Below are 16,138 nucleotides of genomic sequence, written 5' to 3'. Positions count from 1 at the left end.
AATTGCATATGTCGCTGCGGCACCGGGCCCCATTTTGGCTTTAGCAGGCGTTGGATGCTTGCATGGTGCTGCCAATTCGCCAGATCCAGCAGCCGCGGCGTCAGCACACACGCATCGCAGAGGTCGACGACGACGTCGTACAAGCCAAAGTAGACAGCCGCGTACATGACGTGGGCTGACAGATGCGGCAAATGCGTCGTTGCTCGCTGCAGGCGATCCAGGCCGTCGCGAGCGAGCCACGGCCCCAAATGTTTCTGGACGCGCTGGAGGTGCTGCAGTAGCCTCGCCGTCGGCCAGATCTCGAGCTCTGCCGCCGACGGTGTGCAACTGCTCAAGCACACGAGATCTCTCGGTAAGCCTTCCTGGAACGTGACGACGACGCGGACAAGGTCGGGATCTCGGATCGGGTGGTGGGTCATGGCAGTTGAAAACTGCAAAGTGGATCGTTCTTGGATCGTTTTGGTCGTGGGCCTGCGTCTTCATGGGCGGCCGCGCGAGTGTGTCGGTGCAAGGATCCCTTAGTCTAATACTCCGGGACCATTGATCGATAAAGCGCAGAATCAAAGAGACAGGCGGTGGGATCCGAGTTGTGCGCCGTCTCGCAGGCGCTCGAATTGCTGCGCCAGCGACGAGCTACGTTGCGCTTTAGCCCGGCAGACGCCACCAACGCCACTCCATAGGCAGAAGGTTTTCATTCCGTCGACCATCCGTAGCTTGAGGAGGTGCGCCTCTGTATATTGTGACCGACCTTGGCCATGGTTTTCTGGCCAAGACGAGACCCGTTTGTTTGGTTGTGGATGCGGCCAGTACGAGGTCGTCGCAAGCAGTCCACGCGCCGCGTTCGCTTTCAGGGCTACTAGTCTAGCGTTTCTGCCAGCGACCGGGACCTGTTCGATTGCTCGTTGGATCGCGTGCAAACAACCACATGGGTTCAACCACACGCGCACCAACTCGAGCGCACCACAGGACTTGAGCGCAGAAAAAAAAGTGTGTGGGATTGACAAATAGAGCGGACGAAAAGCATGGATCTCTACCGCGTGTAGCTACTACTGGGCGTCGTGCTCGAGGATGACGGAGGCGGCGTAGCGCTGCTGTTGTTCCACGATCGCCCGCGGGGCTGAATGTACGGCTGGTACCGTCGCGACGACGCAGACCCGCTGCTCGGCGCATGGAAGGACGAAGAGGACGACGACGACGATGTAGACGCAAAGTTCTGCCACGATGGCACGAGGTCCGTGGCCCGCTCGTGCCCGAGGCGCGGATCCCCCACGTCCCAGAGCGACTTGCGCTTCCGTCGCGAGCCAATGGCGTTCATCTCGCTCGGCGCGCGCGGCCGCTCCGCGCTCGTCGACGGACTCCGCACGCTGTCATCGACCGACGGCGACCGCGATGACTTGGATACGCTCGGCGATGCGACGGGAAGCGTTGTTGGCTCGGGCTCATCTACGTGCAGGGAGGTCGGCGGCACGACGCTCGGTAGTCCTTCGGTGGACGCCGTGTCGACCATCGGCTCGTCGACTGCCTTGTCGTCCACGGGTTGCTCGACGACATGAACATTCGCAGTAATCATCATCACGCTGCGTTCGGGCGCCGCTTGCACTGGCGCGGGCTCGATGTCGTCTTCCTTTACAAGGCCTTCCTCGTCGTCTTCGGGATCGGGCTCCTGTGACCGATGATGGCCGATGCTCGGCAATGGCAGGGGCGTCGAGGCCTCCGCAGGCGCTACGCATGGCACGGATGGTGTCGGCTTGCTGTCCATGGCCGTGTCAATCTGCGGCGGTGCCATCGTCTCGGCGTCCTGCTTTGGGCTCGCCATGGTGTCGATCGTCGGGGTTGGCCGCGGATGGTTGTGTTCCCAGCGTGACCGCCACTTCTTGGTCGGTGGCACAAACGGGTTGGTTCGCCACGACTGGCAGTCGCTCTTGTGCATCGTGAGCGCCGCGTCGTCGTCAAGCGAATCGCGCTTCCGGTCCTTCTTGCGACCCTTCTTGCGCTTGGCCTGGCGGTCGCTGCTGCTGTTGTCCGAGTGGTTCATGCTGTCTTCTTCCTTCTTCTGCATCTTCTCAATGGACGCCCATATCTGCGCCGTCTTCCGCTCCTCGCGGCTCATCCGTTGTCGCTGTCGCCCGGCCCGCTGCTGCCTGCCCGAATGATGATGATGTAACGCGAATTGTGGTTGGCCAAAAAGTCCTTCGACCTCTTTCATTTTATCCATTGACCACCATCGACTATGAAAGGTTTATTTTTATGGCATCCAGAAAATACGGATACAAATAGCAAGCTATTTAATGCCAAACGAAGGGAAGTTCAGATGCTGCCAAGTGGCGTGCGCAATCGTTATGGCCTCGTATACTGAACACAAGTGCCCTTAAGGAAAGTGTATTTTATTGAATGCCCCGTTAAGTACGACTTTCCATGCGGCACGATTGACCTATTTAGGATATGCAAAGTCCTATATAGGACAAAAACATGCGCACTTGTGCGGACCGATTTGAATTTCGCGCCCAGAGCTCCGATCCTGCCTGGCCTGGTTCAGAAAACAAGGTCCTTCATTGTACAGTCGGGCCTTTTTATCTACAGTTACATCAAGAACGTCTAGGCAAGCAGACTCAAGGCGTGACATGGCCGTTGGCAATCCACAGCTGAAGGTTGCTCTGCAGCAACTGCAGCGTCAACCTCGTCTCCCTAACGTGGTCGGACGATGCCTCGGGGCTCGATTCATCAAAGTCCATATTCGCGCCGTCCAATGCGTCCTTGGCGAGGTCGTACGCGACCTGAGGCTCTTGGAGCACTTCGTATACAAACACCGAGTAGTTAAGCGCGAGGCCGAGCCGGAACGGGTGGGTCGTCGTCATGCACGTCTTGGCGAGCGCATAGGCTTTCGAGTACGACGCGCGGCCGCGATCAATATGCTGGAGGTCGCTGCTGCTACCGCGGAGCTCGGCCAAGTACCGGTGGTAATCACCTTGCGTCTTGAGGAAGCAGACGCTGTCGCAGTCGCTCGACTGCGCGCTCGGAAGAAGGTACTTTTCAAGCAGCGAGAGCATCTCGAGGCAAATGCGCTGGTACTCGAGCTCGAGTTCGCGCTCGTACAGCTTGGTGCAGTCGGTCTCCGACCGGTTTTTTGGACTCGAATGGAGATCAATTGCATGCACCACGCGGACAGCGATCCGGATACGGTCGATGACATGTTTGTACGCGGTTGTCAAGAGGTTGATCTCGGGTGTCGAGAGCGGCAGCGGGTGCGTCGTCACGAGCGTGCGCATGATGCGCACCATGTCGTCGTACCGCTCGGCCTGCTCGGTGAGCTCGGCCATGACAACCAGCGAGGTGCGGGATAGGGACGCGAGGCACTGCATCTTAAATGGGCGAAAACAACACTGAGAGCTCGCGTTGGTGATGTCAAGAAGCGTGGGAGGACGCGCGTTTATGTCCGAGCGATTGACTCACTTGGGCTTTGTATCGCGCGATGGTTGCACAACAGATAGGTCAACATGCGCGTGGGTGCAGAGAGAGTAGGATCGTCTGTCAGTCAGCGTCGACTTTTTGCCGCCTGCCAACAACGGTCGACACGACCGTGCAGCTGCGATCGACAACGACCGACGATTCAAGCGTCGGCGTTGCATCTGAGCGTGAAGCCGAGTGAGTGCGTGCCGCATGCGTGGATGTTACGATAGAATCTGATGGGAATCCCGCGCATTCTACGCACCCCACATTATTTACTTTTCTTTGCCGTGCCAAACGCTTTCTGGTGTCTTACGAGTCGTGTCGTGGGCTGCGCGCTTGCTGTGATCGACTGGTCAAGACGCGTTAGGTGGCACAAACCTTGTTGCAACCGCTTGCGTTCGTGCCTTACGTGGGTCAACACTCGGTCGAAGACGCCTCGCTTGGCTGGCGACGCGTGCGACGCGAATCTACGGTAGTAGTAGCCCAAATCTCCGTCGCATGCCAAGGATGACGGCACGCGATTGGATGCTCTATGTTTACGGATTCGACCACCGGTAGGACGCGATGGTTATCCGGATGACCGCCCGAGCATGTCATCGCAAAGCAGCATGAATGAGCATGACCCCTAGCGAGGTGTTGTGTCTTGTGGTCAACCCGCGGCTTCGCATTCGTGCATATATGGCTCAATTCATGCAGCTGGTCTCGTGGCCCGCCTAAACATACATCTTGTCTCGTCACGTTGTGTCTGGCCCGCCTTTTTCTCCCTGCGTTGATACGCGTGTGGTCCGTCCCGTTCGCTAACGTTGAAAGCTTTCAGCCGAGCTGCTGGCTCTCAAGGTGTGTGCTTTGCGTGACCGAGCTAGGGACGTATTATATCTTCCCGTGCTTCCACTCGCCCCAATGCGCAGATGCGGCTTAACGCCGTGCATGGTGTCGTTGCAAGCGATGTAGACACGGTTTGCAGCCACGCTGGCGGAAGCCGCCCGAGTAACGACGCTTTTGATTCGCCCGTTTTTGGCCTATTTTCAGCCAATCGCATGCACGTTGTTATCTGGCTTGTTCAAACCAGGCTGCGCGTTGGCCGCCATGGCTCTCGGAATCAAAGCGCTAAAAGTTGGAGAGACGATAGAAGACACTTTGGAGAGCACGAAAGCCATGTCACGTTGGCGTCGGAGGTGTACAGCAAAAGTTAACAGTCAATTGTTAATCGTGGCAATGGTAGTATATAGGCATATTTAGCCGCATATAGCCACATTTGGCCATCACGATTGATGCCAATCCACCTGCACCAGCATTTATGGCCATCAACCCATACCCCTTCTATGGGCTAGCGCTGCATGGAGAGCTCGGACATAGGATCTTCATCGAGTACTAGTGTGGCGAAGGGAATAAAATAGCGTCGTCTTGATCCTCGGTGATGCTCCTAGTCGCTCCTGACGGTATCGTGCAAAATGACTCCAAAGCACACGCTAGATTTTCACAGTTTCCCGTCGGGCGCTTCCACCAAACCATGCTCGTTCGCTTAGTATGGCGCAGCATTCGTCACGTGGTCTTGCTTCGTGACGTCGAACCAAATAAAATGTTTGGTCGATTTTTGCGCCTTCGTAATCCACGCCCGCGCACCACACATTTCGGGCTCTCGACCTCGGCGCCAGGAGGCCATCGTTCCTTCCGAATCGCCGTGTGCATAGAATTGCGGCACCCAGTTGGTGTGTATGTGCACGTCATGTAGGCAACTTGACCCGCGACCTGTCAAGAGGCGTGGACCTGCCGATCGCCGCTTTTTGGCGGCCGACTGGATTTCTGTCCACTTGATTTCTGCAGGACGCGCTGTGCGCCACAAGAACGTGCTGTCCCTGGGTGTCCCCTGCCAAAGTCTTCAACAATCCGGATACGAAGAGCATATCCGTAGATTCGCCACCAATCAGCGGCGGCCACACCGAACCAAATCTTAGTGGGGCAACCGGTACCATACATCCCAAATTGCCATGGTCTGGTCCCGCTCACTCCTCACATCGTCGCGCCTTCCGGCGCCGCTGCTCAAGCGCTTTTATGCAGCACCGTCGCCCGTGACGCGCGCGTCCTCGTACATCCCGCCCACGACCAAGGTACACACGCCTCGCTCTCGGCAACGACTCCTCATGCTTTGAGCTTGCAGTTTACCAAGATCATGTGCACGGTGGGCCCCGCGAGCGAGTCGCACGAGACGCTGACACAGCTCATTGAGCGTGGCGCCCGCGTCTTTCGCCTCAACTTTAGGTAGTACTTGTATGCGTTTTCTTGTGCCTGGAGCTCACGACGGCGGACTTGTAGCCACGGCGACTTTGAGTCGCACGGCCAGCGCCTTGACGCGATCCGCGCGGCGTCCCGCGCGCTGCAAATCCCGGTCGCTGTCTGCGGTGACTTGCAAGGCCCCAAGATCCGTGTCGGCACCGTGCCCACGTCCGTTCAAGTCGGCGACACGGCGTCGCGCTCGGGCGGTGGTCTCATCCACGTGCACGCAGGCGACGTCGTGGTTCTGTCGGCCACCGCGACCGAGGCACACATTCGCGACGACGGCACGCCCGTGCTCTCGCTCACGTACAAGGATATGGTCCACGAAGTCGAGGCGGGCCACCTCGTGCTCATCAACGACGGCGCCATTCGCATGCGCGCGATCGGTGTGGACGGCGATGAGCTAAAGTGCCAAGTGCTCGTGGGCGGTGACATCACGTCTGGCAAGGGCATCAACCTCCCGGAAAGCAACATCAAGGCGCCGGCGATTACCGACAAGGACTGGGCGTGCGTCGAGTGGGCCATGGCGCACGACCTCGACTACGTCGCGCTCTCGTTTGTGCGCAATGCAAACGAGGTGAACGCGCTCAAGGCCAAGCTCAGCGAGACGGACGGCCACCGGTTGCACATCATTTCCAAGATTGAAAAGCCGCAGGCCGTCGACAACCTCCACCAAATCGTCGAGGCCAGTGACGGTGTCATGGTGGCCCGCGGTACTTGTATCACCTCTCGCACACTTGCATCTCACAACCCATCCCCATAGGCGACTTGGGCGTCGAAATGGAGCTCGCGACCGTCCCGATCATCCAAAAGCACATCATCGAGACGTGCCAACTGCACGGCAAGCCGTGTATCATCGCGACCCAGATGCTGGAATCGATGATCACGAGCGTGATTCCGACGCGCGCCGAGGCCAGCGACGTCGCCAACGCGATCTTTGATGGTGCAGATGCCGTCATGCTCTCGGCCGAGAGCGCGACGGGCGCCCACCCGGCTCTCGTTGTCGAGACGATGGGCCAGATCATTGAGGCGTCCGAAGGCTACATGCGCAAGCACGTTAAGAAGGAGCAGCACGCGCCGCCGACGCGGACCGCCGCCGCCCACCACCTCACGGCGTCGCTGGCCTATGGCGCGTGGCACGTGGTCCAGGAAACGAAGGCCAAGATGGTCGTGTGCTGGTCGCAGCACGGCAACGCCGCGCGGTTCCTGAGCCAGTACGACTTTACGATCCCGATCCTCGCCTTCTCCGAGATCGAGCGCTCGGTGCATCAGATGGCGCTCTTCAACGGTGTGACGCCCGTGCACATGGCGGTGCCGTCGGGCACGGCGTCTTTTATTGACGCGACCGAGGCTCTCTTGCTGCAAAACAAACTCGTCACGAAGGGCGACATGGTGCTCTTCCTCGGCGGCCGCCCCTCGGCAAGTCCAAAAGCACGAACGCCATGATTCTGCACGAAATCGGCAGCAAGGCGACGTAATGGAGTGTTTACGTATGTGAAATATTTTCGTCTCAAACTGGACTACAGAAGGACGCGTCGTCCGTGTACAACTTGTCCATGTTTGGGATAGGGTCGACGGCACGCTTTGTGGATGATATTTAAACACAATCTCGCGTTGATTTACGCAAAGCAACTCATATCTATCTATCTATCTATCTATCTATCTATCTATCTATCTATCTATCTATCTCGTGCATTCCCGCATCAAGTCTACTGGGTCCGAAAAGCCGCCAAGACGACCCGCCACCATCCCGTGGCCTCGGAAACAAGGTCAACAACAAAAACAATCTACAACTGGTTGATGATGATTGAAGGCCTCTCATCGCACCTGTACGAGCCGCGATGCACACGAAAGTCCTCCGTAACTATGGACCATCACACGTTCTTTCTGGCTGCAGCCGTGTACATAACCTGGTCTTCTCGAGTCGTCGGGTGTCTAGCTTGCCACGCCAAAGACCATGCATGGTTCTGACTGCTAGTACTGAGCATTGTCAATCGTGCTTTGATTGGCGAAACGGATTTTTAGATTTTTGCATTTGGCGCCAAAATCCCACTCTTAGCAGCAAAGCAACCTTTTAAAACAATGGCCCAACCGTTTAAAGTACCGCCTAAACCATTACGCTGTGGCGGAAGAGAACGTCGTATCCAATACGAATGGCGTCCAAGCTACTGTGAAAAATTTCGCGCCGACTGCCCATTCTACCACCCCTTGGTCAATCACCCACTGCGCACTCGTCGATTTGATTGGTCGACCATCCATGTGGGCGTTGACGCCGACACTGCGGGAGCGAGCGCTCATGGAAGCGCCCCACACAAAGCGCGCACGCAAGCCCACGTTCACGCGGTCCAAAAGCTCGCCGCTACGGGCCCTTGTAAACGACCCGCCGCCGCCGGAGACAATTCCGTTTGCTATGGTCGTGGGCCCGAAAAAAAACAGTGACGTGGCATCGTACGCAGCGTCCGTCGTGCACATCGTGCCCTCTCGACCTGTTGAGCCCCAACGCAAGGAGTATTTCGAGTTGAACTAGGTGTCGCGCTTGATTGCACGTCGTGTTTTGTGATTCTAAACTCGACAACTCGAACTACGAGCCTCGTCTACTGCAACGAATCGAACGGCCACACACATGGTCATATTGACTCGTACTGAGGCTTTTTAAGCAAAGTTATTGTGCTATGATTCACGTTTTGTCATGGGCGATTCCTTGTGCCGGAGTGTATCAAGAAGTACTCATGCCTAACGACGGAGGGACTGTAGCGACTTCTTGATTAATCGTTCTTGACGTCAAGCATCCATCCTGAAAGCGAATCTCCATATTATTCTGTTTGAAATACAGTGTTTTTTCAAACGCTGTTTCACAATCGGCACAACGTTGGCGGCATGCTTTGCACGCGGGTTGCGCGCATGCGATCGTGCAACGACGTGGAAGAGAACATAGCCTCGCGGCGTCGAACCAATGAGCTCTACCAATGTATTAGTACACACGTCAGCCTCGCACGCGAGATTGAACGAATCGACGCGCGCGGCCCCGGCCACATCCATGGCCGCGGTACGCGTCTCGGCTGCACGTTCTTTGCATAACGCAGGTGTTGTGTGCTCCCTGTGCCATCCATAGACATGCTGCCAAGGCCGACCTCCCGTGTTTTTGAGCCCGATGGCTCGGACAGAAATGGTGCTTACCGTGTTGAAAACAAACGCGCCCAGCTGGTACACGTGATGGTATATTTGAAATGGCTATAAGGTCGTGTGTTTTATACGCCAGCGTGTTTTTCGCATTTTGAATTAAACCATTCGGTGGAGGTCAGCGATGCAATCGCATACATGCATGAGAGACGTGCCAGAATTGAATGCCGACGGTGAGGCTCCATGCTTGTTTGTCATGTTAGGTAAACACTTCACCCTCGTATCAAGCTGCGAATTGAAATAATGGACCGCCGAGGCCGCCTATCCATCCATCTCTTCGTCTCTGTCGGACAAAATGCAGTGCCCACGACGCCACTTCGCCACCGCCCAACCGTGCGAGCGAGGATCCAATAGCTGACAACACGACGCGATAGGCTGTCCGGTAGCAGATATGTAGTAGGTTGGAGGGTATCAAACATGCACTCGCAACGCGTACACGTATGTGGTACGAACAGATCCTCGATGTAGTACCCTTCAGCACCTCCTCCTCCGCTTCTTCCTTCAACGTCTGAACGACGCTCATCTTTTATCTGGCATGGGGCGCATCTCGGTCATGAACTCTCGCATGCGCTTCGTGAGCGCGGGGAAGAGTATGAATGCGTCTCCTGGAAGTTCTCTTCCCAATACGTCGCCACAATGCGATCTGTGCGGCGGATGATGATGATGATGATGATGATGGCGCGACAGGCTGTGCAACTGCCCAAGAAGTGCAGGTGAGTCGCTTGACCACTACGACGGACTGTGGTCGCCGTCGCTCGCAGATCTAGTACATAATTTGGTATCTCGTCGGACGCTGCACAACTTGCCTTTTGCTCGACGGGATCCCTCCTCTGGACCATGCTCTGTGACCCGCCTCTATGACATACAACGCGCAAGTGCAATGTCGAAATGCAATTTCGCGACGCACCTTGTTTCGCACAACAGACGCCTTTTCGCAAGGAGACACCCGTGACTTATGTTGTGTCTGAGTGCCATCTGGCGCTGGCTTCACAGTGTAGAATCGACTGCGTCACTCTAGCATTGGCCATCATCCCACCGCGACCATGCCGTGTGCACTCTGCGCCAAATCGTTCAACCTCATCCGACGGCGCCACTCGTGCGTCGTATGCAGTGCAGCCATTTGCCGCGACTGCGCCGGCGACAGCAACAAATGCCTCCACTGCAAGGAGGCGGCCGCGACCATCCTTCCGTCCAAGCCCACCACATCGCCCAAGCTCCTCTTGAGCTACCGCGGGACGCGCAAGCCAGCCAAGCAAGACGGCGTCTCACGGCGGCCGTCGCCACTTCCGATTCCTGCGCGCCGGCCGTGGGTGCTCACAACGCCGTTGCATTCGACACCCGCACACGAACCAGCTGCAGCGCAAGAGACGTTTGACGCAGCAGACTTTATCGACGACCACGCCGAGACCGACCACGACGACCCGATTGCGTTCCTGTCCGTGCGATGCGTTCGCGTGGAGCCCCACGTGGCGGCTTTGCGCGCGCACGGGCCGCTGAGCAACCTGCTGCACCAGGCGGCTTTTGCGGCCAACGCCACGATCGCCAGCATCCAGCTCATTGATCGCCACCGCGTCTTTGCGGTCGCCGCGTACGGCTACAACGACTGGAGCCAAGGCGTGTGGGACCATTCGATGCTCGTGCAGTCGCTCGAGGCGACGCCGGTGCCGGGGACCTCGAGCTTTCAAGGCGTTGGCCACTTGACGAGCCATCCGTGGAGTGCGCAGCCGCATGTCAAGACGTTTATGAGCATCCCGGTCATGGTCGACGACGACGACTGCATCGGGACACTCGACTTGGCCTCGACGTCGTTCACGGTGCCAACGCCCGAGAGCATTCAGGAACTCCAAGTGATTGCGCAGTCGCTCGGCCCGATGCTCGTGGGCCTCATTGACGCGTGGCCGGCCAGCCCACAAACGAACATGCGCCTCGATGCGACGCCGACCTCGTATGGCGAAGCCCACGAGATGATGCAGGCGCTCATCGCCAAAGCCGAACACACGGCCGACGTCGTGCGCTCCCAGCGGTCGCTCGCGATCAAGCCGCTGGCGTCGTCCGAGATTGGCATTTGCTCGATTTAGACTTGTAATTATCGCACTATTTATATCAACATACAACGTCCCTTGCCGTGTGCATCGATAGTAGTACCCTTCTTCACGAGGCTCTTTGGTCCGCTGCGCTTGGCGCCTACGGTTCTGCGACCGATTGCGGTATCGCCAAGAGGATGAATAGTGTCCGAAGGTGCGACATCGTACCACGTTGTTTAGCCGCCGTGCGCGTGGGCACGAAAGGATGTTGGTGACGCACGCGCATCATGGCAGGGGCTGTGACGTGGCGCTCTGCGACGCGCCCCAAGCCTCGTCGTGATTGAGTCCGACACCTAGAATTGTGGCGCGTCAAGCGTTCCGAGCTGTCCGATGTTATAGACTCCACCCGCGCACAAGTTCTTTTCACTACGCACGCTGCTGCGTCCCGACGACGCGTCTGGCTCGATGGCGCGTGTCGATACTAGTTGGGCGTTGAGGGGTTAAATGGATCAACCAAATACGACAAGCAGTTTTCTCCATGCAGGACGCCTTTCACATGTCGGCCATAAAGTGCGAGTAGTCGACTGCGCTGGCACAAGAGATCTCTCTGACTTCAGTCTCGAAACCATTATCGTCCGTGCAGTGCGCGTTTTTCAGTGCTTCGGGGGTCGTCAACCCTATGCGTTTCAACTTGTAACCTTTCAACCTTCTCCGAAACGAAGAGCTACGACGAAACATACATCTCATCGAGAGCATAAATACATGCTTGATGCCCTTGCTCTCATGTACCGCGCCCATGGCGTTCAAGCTAGAGCTCATATATGGCTAACGTTAGAGCTAGACCGCACGCTGAGGGGCGGTCACGTTGCACGGTTGAGAAAAATGAGACGGCCAATGAGAGACGACACCCATGGTCGCGTCTCTCGTTGATTGGTCGATCGCTTCACAAGTGCGATCTTCTCGCGGCCGTTGTTGTACCGTACCACACACGCATGCGAGAGGGCAATGGACGTGCAAGCCAACGGATAGACGTAGACAGTATTGTGTGCTACTGAGATGAATCATTGACTTGAGCGATGTTTCTCCTACTTCGGCTCGCAGAAGTCCTGCGCAGCATCTTGCGGCGTGTCGCGGGTTGCCGGATGCGAGCCTTGTTTTTCGCTGCCACCAGTTATTCATACAACACTCGTACAGCCCAACGAATGCTGGCGCGTTTCAATTATGCTTTCGGGGGCTTCTTGGGGAACGGTTCGTGACCCAACCTGTCGTTCTCCGAACATGCACAGTGCAATTTCAACGAATCGAGCTCCATTTTGGACCATATTCAACGAGTCTTCCACGCTGCCAACGAAGAGCGGAATGGTCGCGCTGCTTTTGTCTCGTGGCATCCGCTTGTATGAGGACCCATGTTTGCTTGGGTACTAGCGAAAAGCTGTTTACGCCAGGGTACACCCGGCCATATCCAGCAAGTGCAGCACGCTTCGTACGGTGGCAAGCTAGTATGCAACAGTCCGCTCGCTCGTGCTTGTGGGGACTTCTCCAAGAGGGAGCTGGGCGAATTACCGCGGTGGCGACGACAGGTTGTGCATGCCTCGTTACCACGCAGTCGAACGGTGTCCCACTAGCATGAGCCCTTCTGTCGACCTTACCTGAAAGGGCTGATAGCACACATATGCACGCATCTAGAAAGGCGCGAGGTTGCCACCCAAGAACGCGTCGCGTGGCCCGTACGTTTCCCGCGCTTTCTCTGCCTACCACCACCAAACGACTGCCTACAACTACGGCCGCCAAAGACACGGCGCGCATATCAGCATCATCATTTTTGTTGTAAGCTCGTCTTCTTCTACCTATCTGTTACGCTATCAAGTTTGGTTCCCGGCCTTTTCGTCGAAAAGACTCGCGCTGTCGCTGTCGTTGTCTTGGACGATGCTCGAGCGCGGTGTCGCACCAAGGTACGCGAGCGCGCGCTGCTTGACCGTCGACGCAAACGACTTCTTGCACTGCATGCCAAAGGCCTCCGCGATCGCCTCCTTGACGATCGAACAGGTCACGAGGCTCGGTTCATACTGTACGTGTTCAACAACAACGTTCACCGCCTAGTCGTAGTCCATCGTATGATGACGACCGAGTTTCTACGCGGTAGAAGTGTCGTACCATTTCGACCGTGAGTGTTCGATTGCGCTGCTGGCGCGCCGACTTGGGCGTGTTGGGATGTTGGACCTCGTGGCGGCTCAGTGTGTGGTTGTGGATCAAGTTGGCCATCGTAACCTTGACCTACGTAGTGTGTGAAGGATGACGAAGCGAGTAGTACGAACATACCTCGCCGTTGCGCTGTTGGCACGCGCGGACCTCAAACGGACAGGTCGGGTCGGACTTGCACTTCCAGGACCGGTGCCGCGAGTTGCCTTTGGCAAAGTAGAGCTGGAAGTGGCTGCGAAGGCCGAGGAGGCGAACCCTCTCGGTGCACTCGGCCCAGCTCTCAAAGGTCGCATCAGACACGACAAAGCCGAGGTCGGCCGCGATGTCCATGAGTGTCTGGAGGTCGTGGGCGACGTCGTCTTGCACGATGCGATCCAGCTCATCGTTCTCGTCGTCGTCGTGCTCGTCGTCGTCGCCAAAGCGGCGCTTCTTGGAGCTGCAGAGGATGCGGTCGATCTCCATACTGGTATCGATCGTATACCAACGACGTCACGTTTGGTGCAATGACACCACCTGGCCCGCAAGTCGTCTACCTACTGGTATCCGGACTTGGTTCCACAAAACTTCTGACACTTGGGTGTTGGTCGAATGCGCCGAGCCGCCGCAACACAAAGCCATGTGTAACGACGAGCGGCATGCGTTTGCGCCTTGTTGGTACGCAACGCTGGGACAGTCGTTACGCCGGGGGGCCATGACCACCGCCCAGAGGCAGTCCTTCACAAACAGCAACGTTCGCGCAATGCAGATGCGATTCCATTATGCTGACCCATATCTTTCAACTGCACGAGAAGAGTGTGGCTCGTCGTATCGCACGCCGTGCGGTCGCAGGGTCGCATGGTCGTCGGCTTTTTTCATGCCGTTGCCACTCGTTCGGTGCGGCGATGATGCAATCGACCGAGACCTTTCAAAAGAAGAAGCGCACCCAAAGTAGCACGATCGCCGCTAATTTTCCCGATTATATTACCCGCTAAAACGCCGTGTACTATGCACATTATTCAAATGTGTCACTGTAAAGTCAACGAAAATACCCAGGCGTGCTCGGCGCAACGTTACCGCGCCGTCTCGCGTTTTGTATGAACGCTGCCCATCAACGCGGTTGGGACCAGTGCGCGGAGCGGCCACACGCTTAGTAACCAGAACTATGCGTGCTAAGCTGTTACGGATGCTAGTATGCCGGCTCGGAAATAACACCAGCGAGGTACAGTGCTCGCTCGACCCTTGAAGGGATCGATGGAGGCAATTGATGGAGGCGCGCACTAATGCTTCTTGTCTTGCGAGTGCGCGCGGGCTAGTTCCGACCCCAGTGGGTGCTGGTTTGTGCCAAGATATATTATTTCGCGCCCGACAATTTATGATTAGAACGAGCTCTCAGCGTGACCCGACGCGCTACCAAACAACCCGCCAACCTTCGATTAGAAAAATGCATCCAGTCGACAACCTTCTCTACCATCAACTGAGCGCACGCAGGTTTTTGCCACGACGATCTTCAACCCCATAGGAGGAGGAGGAGGAGACGCTCCATTCTCTCACTATTGCAACGGCTAGCTGTACCTCTTTCTTCCAAAATCAATTACAACATGGACGAATCCGCTCGGCAAGTGAATGCGAGGATGCTGAAAGGTGGTCTTGTGGTGGAGCGCTCGAGGCGGTCGCTTTGCTTGGAGGACCGAAGTCTCATCAGTCCGACGTTGTGGGCGATCTTTACGGATAACAGAGTGCAAAGTATCCAGGTGCGTGCCCCAAAGATACTTTGGTTGACGTGCGCCAGGAAGTGCTATTTCGACTGCCTTGTTTGTGGAAGCGCATCGGCGGGCAGGCCCATCGTCGCACCACATCTATACTACGAGCCCCATAGATTGGATTCTACAGATGGGACGCGACAAAGCGGTGACGTGAGGTTTGCAAGACAGGCACGCGGTGTACCTTGTGGCTGTGTGGTACCGATCCATCACTACCGCGCAACTGACGTGGATGCGCCCACTTGTGATATTACTACGACTGCAGCACATTTAACGTCACAGCGCGCTGTACCTCATAGATTACAGCGAACAGAAGGAGCTCCATGGCGTTGCCGATCATAGCAAAACGACTCTGCCGCTCCACGGCAGATCCACCACGCTCCTGTGTCAAGAAGCTCGCGCAGGAGAGACGCTGGACGCACCCCCGCGCAGTGTCCTTTCTTCGGGCGAGTGCGACACATACCTCGCGCAAGACGTTGCAGACGGGCTGTGTACGCGCGGCAGCCTCATTGCGTATACATCGTCGATCGTCGCCCACGTGGGTTCTGGGTGGCGCTCGCTTTTTTTCGCGCACAAGACTTGTACGCAACGCAAGTCGCGGGGGCTTTTCTTGACTGGACCAGGCCAGCGGAAATAGAGCCGACATGAGTCATGGGTGCACCGGTGGTACGCGGTTCGACCCACGCACTAGTCGAAAGGCCCATCCGACGCGAGTCCATCCATCTAGTAGGCGAGGGTCTGAATGTATGTACTCTCGATGAAGGGGAGGAACTACTCGTCCAGAGCCCAAACCACGACGCGTTCACCAGAGATATGCGTTGAAGACGACGGCATCGGGAGCCCACAAGCGACGAAATCAAGGCGCAATCGCCAGCTACAAACGCCGCATCGACGAGCAAGAGACTAGAATTGCGTCTGATTTTGGGCAACAATACGTATCCAATGGCATTTGTGAGACCGTAGCCATGCCTCAGGCTTACCTTATCTGAACAATAGTCTTAGTTGAATTTAACGTTGTGGCGAGACGACTCGCACGACATTAAAGATGCACGTTGAGCTTCAACCACAAACAACAAAGCACGCGAGGCAAAGTGGGAGCTGTCTTGAACGTTTGTCAACGAATCGAGGACAGCGAAATGGAACGAACGACCCGCGTGTCGTTCGTACGCAGTCAATCGACCCGATAGACGAGCCACGCTGTTCGCAAAGTCTGTGTATGAAGAACAAGCCTTGCATTGCAATAGAAAGCACGTGTAGGAGCAGAACTTGTACGTT

At 56.6% G+C, this 16,138-nt stretch overlaps 4 protein-coding genes across 4 annotated transcripts; 2 read left to right on the top strand and 2 right to left on the bottom strand.

Annotated features, from left to right (window-relative positions):
- Positions 1–1,030: 1,030 nt before the first annotated feature.
- On the bottom strand, positions 1,031–2,110 carry SPRG_20648 (hypothetical protein; the record flags this gene model as incomplete). The annotated part of the gene is made up of 1 exon (XM_012348367.1): positions 1,031–2,110. One exon carries the CDS (start codon positions 2,108–2,110, stop codon positions 1,031–1,033), a length of 1,080 nt encoding a protein of 359 aa, XP_012203757.1.
- Positions 2,111–5,435: 3,325 nt separating this feature from the next.
- SPRG_08732 (pyruvate kinase) lies at positions 5,436–7,167 on the top strand (the record flags this gene model as incomplete). Its single annotated transcript, XM_012348335.1, has 4 exons — positions 5,436–5,555; positions 5,606–5,706; positions 5,761–6,434; positions 6,485–7,167. 4 exons carry the CDS (start codon positions 5,436–5,438, stop codon positions 7,165–7,167), a joined length of 1,578 nt encoding a protein of 525 aa, XP_012203725.1.
- A 2,777-nt stretch (positions 7,168–9,944) lies between these two features.
- Positions 9,945–10,979, top strand: SPRG_20647 (hypothetical protein; the record flags this gene model as incomplete). The annotated part of the gene is made up of 1 exon (XM_012348366.1): positions 9,945–10,979. One exon carries the CDS (start codon positions 9,945–9,947, stop codon positions 10,977–10,979), a length of 1,035 nt encoding a protein of 344 aa, XP_012203756.1.
- Positions 10,980–12,787: 1,808 nt separating this feature from the next.
- On the bottom strand, positions 12,788–13,586 carry SPRG_20646 (hypothetical protein; the record flags this gene model as incomplete). Its single annotated transcript, XM_012348365.1, has 3 exons — positions 12,788–13,021; positions 13,080–13,199; positions 13,245–13,586. 3 exons carry the CDS (start codon positions 13,584–13,586, stop codon positions 12,788–12,790), a joined length of 696 nt encoding a protein of 231 aa, XP_012203755.1.
- Positions 13,587–16,138: the final 2,552 nt, after the last annotated feature.

Source organism: Saprolegnia parasitica, assembly GCF_000151545.1.
Source record: "Saprolegnia parasitica CBS 223.65 unplaced genomic scaffold supercont2.43, whole genome shotgun sequence".
In the NCBI taxonomy this organism is placed as follows: Eukaryota; Oomycota; class Saprolegniomycetes; order Saprolegniales; family Saprolegniaceae; genus Saprolegnia; species Saprolegnia parasitica.
This window is presented reverse-complemented; position numbering and strand designations above follow the sequence as displayed.